This window comes from Myxocyprinus asiaticus, chromosome 43 (assembly GCF_019703515.2).
Source record: "Myxocyprinus asiaticus isolate MX2 ecotype Aquarium Trade chromosome 43, UBuf_Myxa_2, whole genome shotgun sequence".
Lineage (NCBI taxonomy): Eukaryota > Metazoa > Chordata > Actinopteri > Cypriniformes > Catostomidae > Myxocyprinus > Myxocyprinus asiaticus.
This window is the reverse complement of record NC_059386.1, coordinates 9,543,919-9,560,333: the sequence shown is the minus strand read 5'-3', so window position 1 is coordinate 9,560,333 and position 16,415 is coordinate 9,543,919. Positions and strand designations below refer to the sequence as shown.

At 36.2% G+C, this 16,415-nt stretch overlaps 1 protein-coding gene across 2 annotated transcripts in view; it reads left to right on the top strand.

Moving 5' to 3' along the window:
• LOC127433320 (ceramide glucosyltransferase-like) overlaps positions 1-13,812 on the top strand; it is a 42,049-nt gene extending 28,237 nt beyond the window's left edge. For both annotated transcript variants that reach the window (XM_051685113.1, XM_051685115.1), the window contains exons 3-9: positions 851-953; positions 1,662-1,763; positions 4,313-4,425; positions 4,936-5,114; positions 5,380-5,466; positions 6,521-6,707; positions 8,660-13,812. In XM_051685113.1, coding sequence (XP_051541073.1) covers positions 851-953; positions 1,662-1,763; positions 4,313-4,425; positions 4,936-5,114; positions 5,380-5,466; positions 6,521-6,707; positions 8,660-8,830 — 942 coding nt within the window. In that variant the 3' untranslated portion in view covers positions 8,831-13,812. The remainder of the gene's footprint in view (positions 1-850; positions 954-1,661; positions 1,764-4,312; positions 4,426-4,935; positions 5,115-5,379; positions 5,467-6,520; positions 6,708-8,659) is intronic.
• The last annotated feature ends 2,603 nt before the right edge of the window (positions 13,813-16,415 follow it).

The following is a 16,415-nucleotide window of genomic DNA, read 5'->3' as shown; positions in this document are numbered from 1 at the left end:
GTTCGAGCGCTCTAGATTTGCAAAGCAGACTCGCTATACATGTTCTTCATTGCAGCACTCCACGTGGGTGGAAAATTACAGGCATCGCACACGTGTGAATTTGTTTGTTGCAAATTGTGCATTTATTGTAGCTGTGGCGTAATAGGGCGTAATTTTTTCCATAGGGATTTCTTTAAAGTGTTCCAAGCCATTTACCAAATCGACCAGCTCCGAGGTCAATCACAACATTACAAACTTTAATTCGAAAGCAAAAAAGTTCTAAAACTAGTTAAGAATAGAAACAATATATTTTACGTTTATTGCAAAATATTTAGATCTATACAAATGTTTGAGGGTGCATGGAGACTCGATTGAGTCATTCACAGTTGTCAGAACTGCTGAGCTCTTTTGGTGCAGTTTGTTTGCTGCGACTCTGATTGGTGGATCTCTCCTTACGATTGTTGGTAGTGTAGTTCTTTGGGAATTCCGCTATTAAACAGGATTGTTTTTTTGGTTTTTTTATGAAGTTGAAATAAACAGGACTGATGTCTTCAACCAAAGCATATACCATTGATTAGCAACCTCAGGGCTCACCTTAGCTCTGTCTTTAAAGGTTTATAAGGTATCATTTAAAAAAGAAATATCCCCTATTGAAAAAATGAATGGGATTTTTACTTCCGGAACCAGACTGTTGCGCTCTGTTGAATAGTGGATTGAAAACCACCAGTTTGTACGAACCACTTGTGTGCTTCAGTTTATCTCAGCGGCTCTAAAACTGTATCATTATGCCGTAATTATTTTCATTGTTTCCATCTATTCTTTCCAACAAATGAACAGAGTTGTTCAAAATTATTTCTTCTTTTTTTTACAGTATGAAATTCTGCTGTGCGTCCAAGACCACGATGATCCAGCCATTGATGTTTGTAAAAAGCTGCTGGGCAAATATCCCAATGTTGATGCCAGGTTATTTATAGGTAAGTAGCTGACAATCTCTTTTTTTTATTTTTATTTATTTATTTTTTTTATTGTAAATAAGGCCAAAATAAATCAGGCAGCCTCATCTCTTGGCCTTCATGGATTCAGAAGTCTTCAGTGTTTGTTTTTTTTTTAGCCAGCGTGCAGGGAAAAGACAGCATATCAGGGGAGTTCCTTAAAGGGAATAAGTCGACACACGTGTGTACCGCAACTCAGCTGTGTATATGCAAATGTAGCACTTGGAGTGGATATTGATTCTTGCTCATTAGGACCATCTGGTGACTTTAACTGGTGATTCTCAAGGGTCCTGTTATCCGTTTGTCACGCCCCATTGCTTTCAGTTATTCTGTAACTGCACAAACAGTCAGGGTAGATGGGCTGGCTTGGAGATGTCATACACTGCCTTGAATAAAACTGAAGCTGTGTTAGAAAACACTGAATGTCAGTGGAGGTTTTGTTGGTTAAAACATCTCCAAGTCATTTAGTCCACTTGTCATTAACAGCCAATCACACAGCAAAACATCACGCTGTGTGGAGTGCATTAGTGCTCTCTGAGGCATTTTAATATCTTCATATTGTGGCCTTGTCAAAAAAGATCTTCAGTTGTTTGATAAATGGATAAAAGCTTAATTTTGTCATGTTTACATCTGTGTGTGAAGTAATGTTGATGAGTTTAAGCAAAGGAATGTTGTTCTGTCTTTTTTCAGGGGGTAAGAAAGTGGGCATCAATCCCAAAATAAATAACCTCATGCCAGCTTATGAAGGGGCCAAGTACGAACTCGTCTGGATCTGTGACAGTGGCATTCGAGGTAAGTTTGCAAACCAGGATTGTCCACTGTTTTAAACAGATAAACACACAAAATATCTTTAATGTTTCATTAAATATTGAATTTAATTAATAATACTGTGCATGTAAAGGCTATATATAATATATGAAGACTTTTTGGCATTGAAAAATTAGCTTTTTAGGGTAAATATTTTGAAACCGGCCAAGAACATATCTGGGTCACACATAACACCAAAATGAGAAAAAAATTTTTTTATTTTTTTTTTAAACAAAAAAAACCCTGTTTTTAATACCATAAGGTTTTTTGTGAAAAATTTCATTTTGACATTATTTTAATAACAATAAAGCACACTTTCCCTCACTCATTGACGTATGCAAAAAATCAAATAAAAATAATTATCTTGATTGTAAAAAATACGGCTATTTAGTCTATGCATCATCGTACAATTTGTTGTATTACCTTTGATTTATTTAAATTACACTATTTTTTTATGTAAAACAGTAAAACTCGAATTTGAATCACCATTAAGAATAGTAAGAATCGTGGTAATGAGAATTGGCTAGTAAAATGTGCTTAAATATGCGTGTTTACATGCACAATCTTTAACCGATTATGTTTAACCCTCTAAACTCAGATCATTTCAGATTTGACACATGAGAAAAAATAATTATCAAAATATATATAAATAACTACAGTCTTGACCAACACAAAATAGGTAAACAAGTGCTTTGAAAATTGCAGACAAATCAGAAGTGTTGCATTTTGATAATTTTTGCTACATTTTATTGTAATCTGTAAAAACATCAACCTGATCAAATAGCCATGTGTCATCTGTCTTTGGAAAGCTCTCAAAGAGTAGAATAAAACCAGCCTATTTGTTTTACTCACAGGCAAAAATATAGCGAGTAATAGCCAAGTTTGTCTTTGACATACATGTTACATGTAGACAGGTGTTGCTTATAAGCATATAACTTCATGAAAAATAAACAAAACATAAAATATCGCATAGCATTACTTAGAGGGGATTCCTGTTTAAATGAGCCCACACACAACATAATCGGATGAATAGATAATTAGATAATCCACACAAAGCACAATGTGCACACAGCACATCTGGCTAAAAACACGTTAGATTTCGTGGATAAGATGACTTCATCGGAAATTATGTACATCGTCCAGTGTCATGGAACGCTAAACCAATTGTATTAGGATTCAGATCGCTGCAACCAGAGGTGGAAGTCATCCAAATATGGGCAGAGAGGATCGTTCTTATATGGCCACCAGGAGATGGCACCAAGTACATGACACAGACTCAATGATGGCTCAAATGACACAGAATGGAACTGAATGAAATCTCGTTACTCATGCCTGCATGCTTTGGAGAGAGAGCATATCTTTAGTCATTGTTGTATTTGCATGTGTAATTAGTCCTTATGTACAGTTATTATGTTTTATTTGTTTGGAGAGGCTTTTGAGGATAAATTATTTTTGTAATGCTATAACTTTTGATTGCTTTGTCATATCAACACAAAATTTTACTCAGTTACAGGTGACATGATTGGGAACAAAACAAAATCAGTTTTTTGGAACCACCTTATTTACACCCTGAGATATATAATGTAAAATCAGAAAAATAAGAAAAGTAATTTTTTTCAAGTTTTGTGATTTTTTTTTTATTATTTTTTTTTATTTATTTATTTTTTTTTTCAGCAGTTTCATAGGCAGAGAGTCTCATAATTTATCATAATCTATATAATTAAAACATTTGAAAAGTTCTTTACAAAAAACCCCAAAGAGGGTCAGTTGTTTGGTATCATTTTAGAGTTATACGTTTTAGTTTTGGGCATGCCACTGAAACAGGAAATCTTTAAAAACACCTTCAGAGCTTAAAGGGTTAATAAGCTGACAAAGTGTAAGGTCATGTAACGGTTTTCCTTTATCGGGGTAAGGTCATAAATGGTTTAAGCTTAAACCGATTGGCACATAAAGATTTTTGCCTATTTCGTAATGCATGTAAAAGCATTTCCCAGCATTCTTACTGGTTTATCCAATGTGTGCAAGTATAGTGCGCTGCCTCATTACGTTTTGGATTAAAAGCAGACAATGATTTCAAGTGACATGTAAATTCGATATTCTGCCGTTGTCTTTTTTGTTTGTTTGTTTGTTTGTTTGTTTTTTTTTTGTTTGTTTTTTTAATAAGCTGATTTTTGGTAGTTGTCAATGAACATGTTCATTGTTTTAACCATAATGTCACAATGCAAAAAAACATCTTAATAGTACCAAAAAACAGGCTTTGTTGATACAAAATATAATTATTTTTTACTTTACCATTTTTCATAGTATTCACCCTTGAACAACTGTAACTTTAAGACAGACGAAACCGATCTACTATCGCGTTATCTAGCTCTGTTTGTCCGACTTCACAAAAGTGTTACTGGACGATGTCAGTCGGACTAAAACAATAATTTGTCTAAAATGTTATTTAACGCTATAGTCAACAGAATCCAAACTATTAAAGTGCATTTAAACATAATAAATATCAGTCTTAACCATGAGCTATTGTTCAACAGTGAAGCCAGACACTCTGACTGATATGGCTAATCAGATGACCGAGAAGGTGGGTCTGGTTCATGGCCTGCCATACGTAGCAGACAGACAAGGATTTGCCGCTACATTGGAGCAGGTCAGGAGCCTTCAGTATTGACCTTCTGAATTCTTTGTGGGAACACTGTTGAAGCTGTCTGTCTGGACTTTACTGTAGGATAAATCTAGTTTCATTAGTTTAATAGCAAACGGGGTGTCACTTCTTACAGTTACGGTGTATTCTGTATGTTAGAAAGGGCTACGTTCAGTCCTAACACACTGCAATTAAACTGCTGAGTTGTGGCTTTGTTGCTAGTAAAAACTCCCAAACTGAAATGGAATACCATATGGTTGTGTCTTTGTGCTGTAGGAGTTTAAATTACTTGTGCCAAATGTATGCAGTATTTAAATTCATTAACGGCTGGCAGTGATGGTTTATTCATTAAGTTATTATATAGAAATTATTTATAGTACATTAATGCATTAAATTGACAGCCCTACCAAAAAATGTTTACATATGCAATACTCTTTGAAGGTTAAAGCAATTCTTAGTGAATCAAATCCTTAGAGTATATAAACAGTTAAAATAGTTTAATGTGAAATTCTTCAGGTATATTTTGGAACATCCCATCCTCGTTCCTACATCTCGGCCAATGTAATGGGGATCAAGTGCGTCACAGGGATGTCGTGTCTCATGAGGAAGGATATCCTGGACCAGGCTGGCGGGCTGATTACGTTCGCGCAGTACATCGCTGAAGATTACTTCATGGCCAAAGCCATCGCAGACAGGTTTGCCAGAAGTGCTTAAAAGTTTAGCCACTTTAAATATCAGTACAGGATGCTAATGATAACACATTCTGTTAATGGAGCCTACTTTTTGTTTAGAATTTAATAAATGGCCTGTGGAATCATTAGTATTCTCTTGTATTAAAGGAAAAGTTCATTCAGAAATGAAAGTTGTTGTCCTTTACTCACCCTCATGGTTTTGTTTTACCAACTCTTTAACTGTTCTGTCTTTATTTGTGCATGCAATGATGTGTTGTTTCTCTTGCAGAGGATGGAAATTTTCCATGGCAACGCAAGTAGCCATGCAGAATTCGGGCTCATACTCTATTGCACAGTTCCAGTCACGCATGATCAGGTACGGCAGTTGTTCAGTCAGCTTTTTATGTATGGTGGTGAAACCTCTGCAATAGTGCTGAGATTGCATATACGCGTCTGTGGGTTTTGTTTGCAGTTGCTTGCTATTTTCTGTCAGTGTTGCAGTTGTATTCCCCTTTTTCTTTTTATACAACATATTTTCTAAATCGACTAGTTGGAAAAAGTTCTTAATCAAGCCCTGTACAATTAGACTGGCTTTGGGTTTACCAGACCCCAATCTAATGTGTTCTTAAGCCCAAAGTATACTATGGTCAGACGCGAATGCTAGGCATCTGCGCACAGGACCCGTGATGCAAATTTCATGATCCGCATTGAGCACTGAAGGTGTGCGGCCTGATTTTTCTAACCGCGCACGAACACACAGTATACGCGTGCGCCTGGAATTACTTGCACTAATTAGTGAGTCCACAAGGTGGCAATACTCGCAATTGAGCTGTTGCTTTCACAAAGGAGTGCAAGAAGATGATGTAATTGCTGCTATACAACAGGAGTTGAATGTGGAGACAACAACAGTGGATATGCACATCAAGAGTGCGTTTGTGAGGAGTTCAGGAGATGCATTCATTTGTAAATCTCGAGTCTGAAGGAATGTAAAGACAATGTTTATGGGGTCTAAACTCTTGAAAATTAATAGTCCAGTCTGTAATAGCAGTTGTAGCATGCATGCGCCAACCACCTATGTATGTGCGCACAGTCAAATTAAGTATACTTTGACAGGCTAGCGTTTGACTACGCAGACGCTAAGCGTTCGCGTCAACCGAAGTATATAACCGATGCGCCCTAATCTTGTGTTCAGAAACATCAACTTTTCAGTTGTTGGACCATTGTGACCATCCCTTCTTGGGATCAGATGTCTTGAATATTTTGATGGATTTACTGAATTAACATTTTATATTTTTTAATTTTGTTTAACATTTGTCATATGCTAAAAAGAGCTTTTGATAAAACCATTTTCTGTTTTGTGGTGACCAAAATCACTGACCTGGACCTACAAACACTGCATTTTGGTAAACATCTAATATTGTTATCTATAGATGGTCCAAACTGAGAATCAACATGTTGCCAGCCACTATCATAGAGCCCATCTCAGAGTGCTTTGTGGCCAGCCTGATCATTGGCTGGGCTGCCCATCATGTGTTCCGCTGGGACATCATGGTGTTTTTCCTGTGCCATTGCCTGGCCTGGTTCATTTCTGACTACATTCAGCTCAGAGGAGTACAGGTAAGAATTTGAAACCCTAAAGATTCCAGACTTTTGTAAAGTTTTGGTTTGATTGCTTAAAACTCTGTTTTATATTCAACATGAAATCAAAATTGACCCTATTACTGTCTTAATACACGTTCCTGGTCTTGTTGTGTAGGATTCATCAGTGCATGTTATTTCCAAAGAAAAAGTGTTTGTATTCGTAATCTTTCATAAGTGTAACGACTTTCCTTTTTGGCTGAGGTCACGTAGAGTGGGCAAATACTGTTATCCAATAACCCAGTGGTTCTCAGTTTTGGTCACTCCCCCTTTGAAACTACAAAATATTTTGCCCCTGATAATCAGGTTGAAAAAATTATATAAACTAATGTTATGTTTTAGCATTCTTTCCATTTTTATGGTTTTGCTGAATAATAATTAAAAAAAAAAAAAAATATATATATATATATATATATATATATATATATATATATATATATATATATATATATATATATATATATATATATTTTTTTTTTTTTTTTTTTTACGTTTTTTTTTAAACATTTCAGCTATAACATTTCAACTTTTTAACTATACTTAAAGAACATCCATAAATAGAATAAATGCGAAAGTGACAGTGCTAGCAGGAGCAATGTTAACATATTATAGCTCACCAAAAAATAGAATTTGTTATCATTCATCCTCCTCTTTCCAAATTGGTCCTCCTAAAAATACCTCCCACTGCAATGGGCAAATCACTATTTAGGCATTGTTTAAGGCTACTGTTGTAAGTAATGCAGCGTTTTTATTTAATTGCCGATAATGCAGCAATTTAATTCTGTTTAATGATAATGTTCCGATCCAGGCTCGTTGGCATGTTTACAGTTTCTTTTTCCGTTGCAGTGCTGCAAAATCAGGATTAGAATGAAAATAACTAACAAGTGACCAATCTTGAGTCGCCACATCACTAAAGCCGTTCCATTAAATTTCTCCCACCCTCCCCTCCTTTTTTGTATTTCACTCTAAAATTATGTGGAAGTAAAATGTGTTGTGAATGCCGTTTCATGCTGAAATTCCATATTGAAAATTAGACATTTTTTAGCAACCCTAAAGGCACCAATATACTTCTGGAGAAGTTGTTTGTTCAGGGATAAAAAGAAGTTTGAAACAGCTGAGCAATGATATACTGTTTGCGAACATTCAGACACCTGCCACACCGCTGTGGAAGGCGTTTAGAAGTACATTTCAATATGAGGATGCTCAAGACGCTAATGTGACATTCAAACTTGTTGTCAATGACTTTATGCCTCATTCTATGAGTAGAATTCACACTAGATCAGTAAAAGCTGTTTTAATAATCTTGTTTACATTCTGAATTCATGATGCTAACACGCTATACGTGGCAATAATATGCACCGGTTACACTGTTATTCTGATTTATGTTGACACTGATCTGCAAAGATGGGTGTATAAATGGGTGTTGATAGGCGAAATACAGACAAAAGAATAAGAGAGGCGTATCTTTGGACAGATGTGTGAATGGCTTTCGGTAGGGATGATACATGAGTGAATCGGCACATGAGTATTTGAGATGATTTGATTCCTTTTGAAGACTAATTAAACAGAAAAAAATAGCATGTCTTGAAAACGCGAACGATCGTACAGATGTAGGTAAATTTGCACCAGCTCGCTAATAACAGCATGCTGGTGTGTTCATGCTGACTGATCTTAACTGACTGAATGGGAAGCTGGAAAGTCATGAACCAACGAAACTAATGCAAAAACACCATCTTTTGGCCAGATTTTGTTCTAAATGATGTCATACCCGTTCGTTCTTCGATTTCATAGGAAGTATATCAGGGCCTTTTAACGTGCAAATGTTTACCAAAAAAAGTCGTTCTTCATTGCCGTTTTATCTTACATTGCCTTATTCATCAAGGATTTATAAGTTATTCTTGCCTTCTTTTTTCTAAACTCTTCTCTCAAAGGGCGGCCCTCCATCCTTTTCTAAGCTGGACTATGCTGTGGCCTGGTTCATCAGGGAGTCCATGACAATTCAGATTTTCTTGTCTGCTCTTTGGGACCCCACCATCAGCTGGAGGGCGGGTCGCTACCGATTGCGCTGCGGAGGTACGGCAGAGGAAATCTTGGATGTTTAAAGCGCACCAAGTGCCATGGACTATGCGCTGGTGGCAAAAAAGAAAACTGAACTGCAAAAAGCAGCAGATGGACAAACAAACTGCAACTTTTATTCCAAATTCTGATAGTTTTTTATCCGTGACTTTAGGTAGCTTCAATAGATTATTTATGTTCTTGATGCTTTTGTTTTCATGCGATGACCTTGAATTCTAGATGAGCCAAAAAGCTGAAGAAGTGGAGAAGAGAAATGAGGAAATGATGTCTGGTAATGTGGCGGCACTTTGACGGGACATCAGATTCCTAATGAAAACGCATCAAAATTTTAGGTTTTTGTTTTTGTTTTATTTTTAAATGTCCTGGCAACATATCTAGTGTTGATGAACAACAGCATATACATTTTATCATTTGTTTATATCAATGGTATGACTTTTAATGCTAGTAATAACACAAAAGTGATGTGGGGTTAAAGGCATAGTTCACCCAAAAATGTATGACTATTTCTTCTGTGGAATACAAAATGAGAAATTTTGAATAATGTACTAGTTGCTCTTTTTAATGCAGTAATGAAGAATTGGGATTGGAGCTTTCAAGCTTTAAAAAAAAAAAAAAAAAAAAGCACCATAAAAGTGGTCCACATATGCGATATTCCAAGTCTTCTGAAGTCATATGAGGAAGTTAAATGTCATAGCTCTCCATTGCGCATTCATGAGAGAAGTGACAATGTCCTATTCTTGAACAAATCATCCTTTTGAGTATCAGTTTTTGCAATACATTTTTTTGATCCGTTTCACAAAACCTGTCTGACTGATTCGTTCACGACTGATCTTTTTCTCGAGTTCAACTTCGATGGGTTGCAGCAGTTCTCAAGTTAATCTTCGCCCTCTATTGTACTGTTATAAGTTATTCATGACTTGATTTTGTCCTGTTTGTCACACAAACCTATAATATAACTTCGGAAGACTTGGAATAGAGCGCATGAATCATATGGACTACTTTTTGGTGCTTTTGCATCTTTTTGAAGCTTGAAACCTCCAGTCCCCATTCATTGTAATTGCATGGAAAACAGTGGCCAGTACATTCATCAAAATTTCTCTTTGTCTTCCACAGAAGAAAGAAATGGGTATGGGTTTGGATTTGAGGATTTTCATTTTTGAACGCTCTATTCCTTTAAGACAAATGACTGAAGCATTCTAAAATGGTACTAGCATATGAGTGGATCACTTGCTTATCACAGTGTTGCTCTTAACGTGTAGCACTCTTGCCATATTTTATAAATGTGTGGACTTCTGAATGCTCAAAATGGATCCATTCAGGTCCATTTTGTGTTTACTAGGCAGAGCAATATCTTCTATAGAGGGTGAGGTTATACATAGGGAACAGTGGTTCGTGTACAGTTACCTTTGATCTTTCTTTGAAAAATTGCTACGTTTGCAAAATGCTTGAGAAAAACTCTGCATCCACCCTACAGTATTCAAACTTGAGGTATGAAGGTTTAGCCTACGTTATCCTCAACACAATATTTGCAAATGTAGTGCCATTTGAAGAGTAACCATTTTTATCATTATAATTTTCGCATCTTCAAGCAAATACAAGGGGTTTTACCTTTTCTTGTAAGGCTTTACCCCTGGTTCATTATCTTGTGTAAATGCACTAGTCGCACTCGTTCCAGGACCAGGGTGTGCTAAACACACATTGGGCATTTCCCCCCTGCACCGTTGTTCGCCAGAGAAGTATTTTCCTGCAAATGTTTTGACTTTTTACTAGATAGAATTCACCACACTTCTAACTAAATTGTCCAAACATTTCATCCGGTTGCATTTCAGTTAACCCGTTTAACCTGATTCCAATGTTGTGAGGCAAGAGCTTGAGAACTTTGTTTATATACACTCAGTTTTTTGAGTTGACACAATTCAGCATGACTTCACGCCCACAATTATATAATCATCGGCAGATGTATGCCGACAGGTTTACAGTCTGATTCATTTTTAAAAATTCACAGTCGGACAGTGTGCCTTTTTAGGCTTTTCTAATTCCCCAACTTTTACGCAAACACATTTAAAGAAATAGTTCGCCCCAAAAATGAAAATTCTCATCATTTTACTCACCATCATGTTGTTCCAGTTTTGTTTTCCATGGAAGAAATACAGGTTTGGAATGATATGAGACTGAGTAAACGATTTTTGGGTGAACTATTCCTTTAACATTGCAAAGAGTCAAACAACGTTCAGAAAACAATTTACATACTTCTGTCATCTTTCCCCTTTTTTCCTTCTGCAGTTGTATCTTGAACTGCTTGTTTCTGTCGAGCACTGTCGAAAGCTATTGTTGAAAAACCACTCGCCCTGCAGTGTCCTCATTCTTTGAAACTCTCGCTTGTCTTCGTGTGTTTGTGATTCATTGTTTTCATCGTGAAGTACCCATGCCAACACTGGCAGTATTGTTTTAGACATAATCTACTCATTCACTAGAACTCACAAACCTTAGTATGTGATTCAGGGCAAACATATTGGCATGAGCCATGCGCATGTGCCTTGATGTATTCCATCAACTGCCATTTCAATTTCTCTTTTCAGAGTAATAAAAACTGTTTTAGCCCAATGCCAAATTCTCAATCCTTTAATAAGAAGTATTGGTTTGTCATTTCTAATTAGAATTTATTTGTTTTGGTGAAATCTTTGGGCTGACTATTGGAAATAAATTGTGTTTTGTGCACGAGGCCAGGAAATTTACGCCAGTTGACCATAACATGGCAATTGAAGTATTAAAAGTTGGGAATTAATCAATTTGCAATAATGAGACTGTTTAAGTTTTAGGAGAAATACTATGTTCAGACTGTGAAACAAAAATTTGCTTCCAAAACCCATTTCTGGGCAAATTTTACGCAAGCATTTCCAGGCCACATTTTACCCCATCAAAAGGAATATAAAATTATATTTTTCATAAAGCATATATATATAATTACCTTTTATGATTTTTATTGATTTCTTTTTTTGCATTTAGACATTCTTTTCATAAGAATTATATGTATTTTACCTGCATTTCTTTGTTCGCCATTATTCTGAATGGTGTTTTATTTTTTTTTGTTTTTTTATTTTTGTACTTTTTTTTTTTTTGCATAAATACACACAGTACAACAAATATTACTTATACATGAATACTAATAATAATGATAATATATAGTAATTTAATAATCAGAATGAGAATTTGGCCAGAAAAGTGCTTGATTGTCATGAAAATATTATCCGTCACAATGCAAAAAATAATTAATGGTCCTAAAATTGGATTCATTTTCTATCTTTTGATTTTGGGATGAATACGACCTGAAAATTGACTATTTTCATTCGATTCACCCTTCTATGTCTAGATTTGGTTTAATAAACATTTCATATTTTGTACTTCCTGTAAACAATGGGCCTCATTCATGAAACATGAAGCAAAATAATTTTTTGCAAAATTGTCCGCAAAACTAGCCTTGCGTAAACTATTGCATTAAACTGAAGATTTTATTCAGTAAACCAATTTTGTTTTGCTAAACTAAGAATACTTTTCAGATTTTGTTCGCAAAGACATTCTTACGTAAATTGTCGCATTTAACTGAAGGGTTTATTCGTTAAACCATTCTCATTTTGCTAAACTAAGACTACTTTTCAAAGCCATTCTCGCGTAAATTGTTGCGTTTTAAATTAATGCGTTGGTTTACGTAAAAATTGGTATTTATGAAGGATTTAAAAAATAAATTAGTTCTGCTTATGTTTCATTAACAAGGCCCGTTGTGATGTGGCTCAACAACATTGGAAAAATGAAATGTTCCATTATGTTAATGTGAGACTAACATGACATTTTCATTGTCTATCTGTAACACTTCAAACGCCACAATAAAAACAATAGGCTAGCGGTTTGGTTTTGGTTAGGAAAGGGGAAGGCATTTTCTGCAACTATCCAAGTTCCTCTGACTTTCAAACCATATCTGCTGGTTTTTATTTTTTATGTTTGTGAAATATTGTCAATAAATAACTTGTAAATTCACCTCATTTATGGAAAGTCTAATGCACTGTACATTTTTCTGTTTAGACTTTTCCCTTTTTGTGTGGCTGTGAGTGAATGTGACGGAGTTCGTCTTTTCAGAAATGTTTATTGCCTTTTTTGATATGTCAGTCCTGAACGGACTGTATTATTGTGATGTGGGGAGCTGGACTTTTTGTTTAACCATACATGTACAATTGTATGTTTGTCAATAGATTAACATGTTTTAGCAAAGACCGGTGACCTGTATGGTATCATGTGACCATGAGCACACTTGTGGCTGTTTCGGAGTACCAGTAGCTGCTTTTGTCAACACCCTTTATTCAAACACAAACTAAATAGTGTCCCACTAGTTAACAAAACAGTCTACAGATTTCACTTTGTCTACATGAACAGCACTGTATTGTGTGCCAATTTCAAAATGGGTGTGTTTCAAAACCAAGTGAGCGGAGTTTTAGTGGCAATATTGGTGTGTTTGAACTGGTTTTGAGCACTCGGACGTGCACCTATGATGACCAGAATTGCTGTCTAGGTAGACGGCACACTAGGTTTTGAGACGCAGCCAATATAAGTGTCATATGCGCTAACATTTTCACTCTAGTTTAAATAATCCAAATGAACAAAATGGCGCAGAGAATCTACTTCGACATGTTTACCATATGGTCACTGGTCACAGTAGAGAAAAAAGTCTAGTTGTGATCCACCACTTTTATTTTATGTGCTGTTACAAAGAGTAAACAAAAAGCTTTTAATTTAAGAAGATGTACAGATTATTTATGAAGTTAGCTTAATTTATCAAAGTTGTACATTTTGTTCCTCGGCAGTGTGAAAGTATGGGTGGACAAACTTCAGTTTTTCAATCTTTTGTGTTCATATTTTGTAGATGTTTGTTGAACTGTATTCATGATGCAGAATGCATAATCCACTGCTGGAAACTGTTATTACAGATAAATTAAAGCTTTATCAAGCAATATCAAAAGTGCCTGTTTCTTTTTTTCCTTAATCTGATTTATATGATTGTCTGACTTCCAGTGTGTTTGAGTTTATGTGCATCCGTTCATGCCCTATATCACGTTTGGCACAGTAAGTACAATCACTCATACAGGAAGTGGGCATGACCTCGATAATTGGTCTGAATGAATTTAGCAGTCTTTAATAATTTTACAAAGATGGATTAATGATAATTCGTGATGGTTGGTTGCTAAAGCAAGCATCAATATTAGTATTAAATTTGGTTTAACTCAAAATAATTATTTTTTTTTATAATTTGGGGGGTTCTCTGAAAAATTAGACACATTTTTTGCAATTAGTCCACAGTATGTGTGAATGGTGAGCTTTTAAAATCGAGTGTGAAAAATTGTTGGCGGCATCTCAAAAATGCACCAGAGTTTAAGGGGTTAACTCATCCCACAATTTTCACGCTATGGACATAAATGATACTTCAAATTAAGCGGCTTCTTAGGTGTTTGATTAAATTTAGATTCATTTTAAGTGAGATTTTTGCCTGGCAGAAAATAAAAAGTAAAAATCTTAAATATTTATATCAAACGAAGGACCCGAGTCATGTCTAGGGACCAGAATCTGTGGGGTGGGCTCTTTTGACTATAAGAAACCATTCTGAACACCCTAGCAACCGCACAGTAACATACTGAAAACCACTCGTAACACCTTAGCAAACAGAACACTCTAGCAACCGCATAGCAAGATGCTGAAAACCACTCAGAACACCCTACATAAAAATAAATAAATAAATAAAAATAGCTCTTTGGCTGAACTTAATTCAATCATGCACATTGGTTCTATGCGAAATGAGTTTTCATAAAGGGTATTGAGTATTCATACTCAATACTTTTTTTATATAATTTTATTATCTTCCCTGAGGTCCAGGTGGAATGTTAGTAAGTTTTTTGCACCAAACAGTCATAATTTAGTCATAATAAATTTCCACACTGTCTCTTGCCCTCTGTCTGAAATGCTCTGTTTTAAGCTGTAAAACCGAGACTTCAATGTAAACGCCCACTGTAGTGATTGGCTAATATCGTGCAGCCCTTCCAGTACAGGCATATTTGAAACACAAGCCGAAGAAAATTAACAAACTCCACACAACATTGTAAAACTACATTTCAGGGTTTACACATAACGTGCACCCGACACATTTCATCTGAATGTATCAAACTGGTCACTCAAGCAACAGCATAAACTATCAAACAGTCATAACATATGAAATATTCATGAATAAAATAGTTTACTTACGGAGTTGCGGTCCAATAATGTTTCAACTGCCCCATCTTTCTATAACAGTTTCTTTGCAAGGAGTCACATGACGCCATGCGAGGTTCGGACGTGTGAACGGCGAGCTCTGCGCATTTTGCTAGTTTTAATACTTTTCATGTCATAAACCGGTGAGACTCTATACACCCTGATCCTTAACTGTTCTAGGAAGATAATATGTCAAAGAATTCAAAATCCTCGGGCTCTGGAGACAATAAAAGACACTTACATTCTTAAGCTGATTCTCCCCCAGAAGCTGGAGTCAGTTTGGCCGGAGAAGTGAAGGAGATTCGGTGTGAATTGCTGAACGTGTCGGCAATGCTGGTGAAGGTCATTGCTGACTTGGAGGATCTCGCTGTAATACGTCGATTGATCACTGCCATGGAGACGAAATTCACTGATATGATAAGAGTTTCAGATGTCAAGAAACGGATCGATTATCTGGAGTCATCGGAGAGGGAATTAGCTGCTAATCCACTAGCGACCAAAAGTAGATTTGGAGCGCCTCTAGGAAAAGTTGGAAGGCTTGGATAATCGTAGCCAGTGAAATAACTTCCAAATTGTTGGAATTCCTGAAGACAAAGAAGGTTGAGTTATGGTGAAATTTCTGGATGGGCTCTTTCCGAGTCTGCTCGACATAACAGTCCATAAGCTGGAAATCGAGCAAGCTCACAGGGTTCCGGCTTGGAGATCCGCGGAGGGAGACAGGCCCCAATCAATTCTGGCCAAATTTCTGAGATCATCCGCTAAAAATCTTGTGTTACGTGAGGCGAGGAGTAAAGGAAGGCTTTCTTGGAAGAACCACAGCATTTTCTTGTTCCCAGAATTTGCGAATTCGACGAGAGAAATGTGATCGATTCAAGGAATGCAAGAAACTCTTACATCAACGGAAGGTCGATTTTGCACTGATGTTCCCGGCCAAATTGAGAATAGATGGCTAAGGATTGCCATAAAACATTTACATGCCCACATCAAGCATTGTCCTTCGTAAAGTCAATGGAGTGAGTAATTAATTTGGTGATACTCATGTTGCAGCCGTGTGGGCCTGAATCAGTGAACATTCACTTGACCGTCTGAGGAAGCTGAGCACCTTTTTTTGTTTCTTTTTGTGCTGGTTCCACCTAGCGCTGGAGTTTGTTTCGTGGAGGAACACACCTTCAGGACAGTTATGTGGATGAATCTACACATTCTTTGTGTTTATCCCACCTATTGGCTGGAGTTTGTTTTATAGATTATCTTCTGTCATGTAATTCTGTTTTACAAATTTTGTATAGAAACACCGGACTTGAGAAATCCGACGGTAAAGATGTC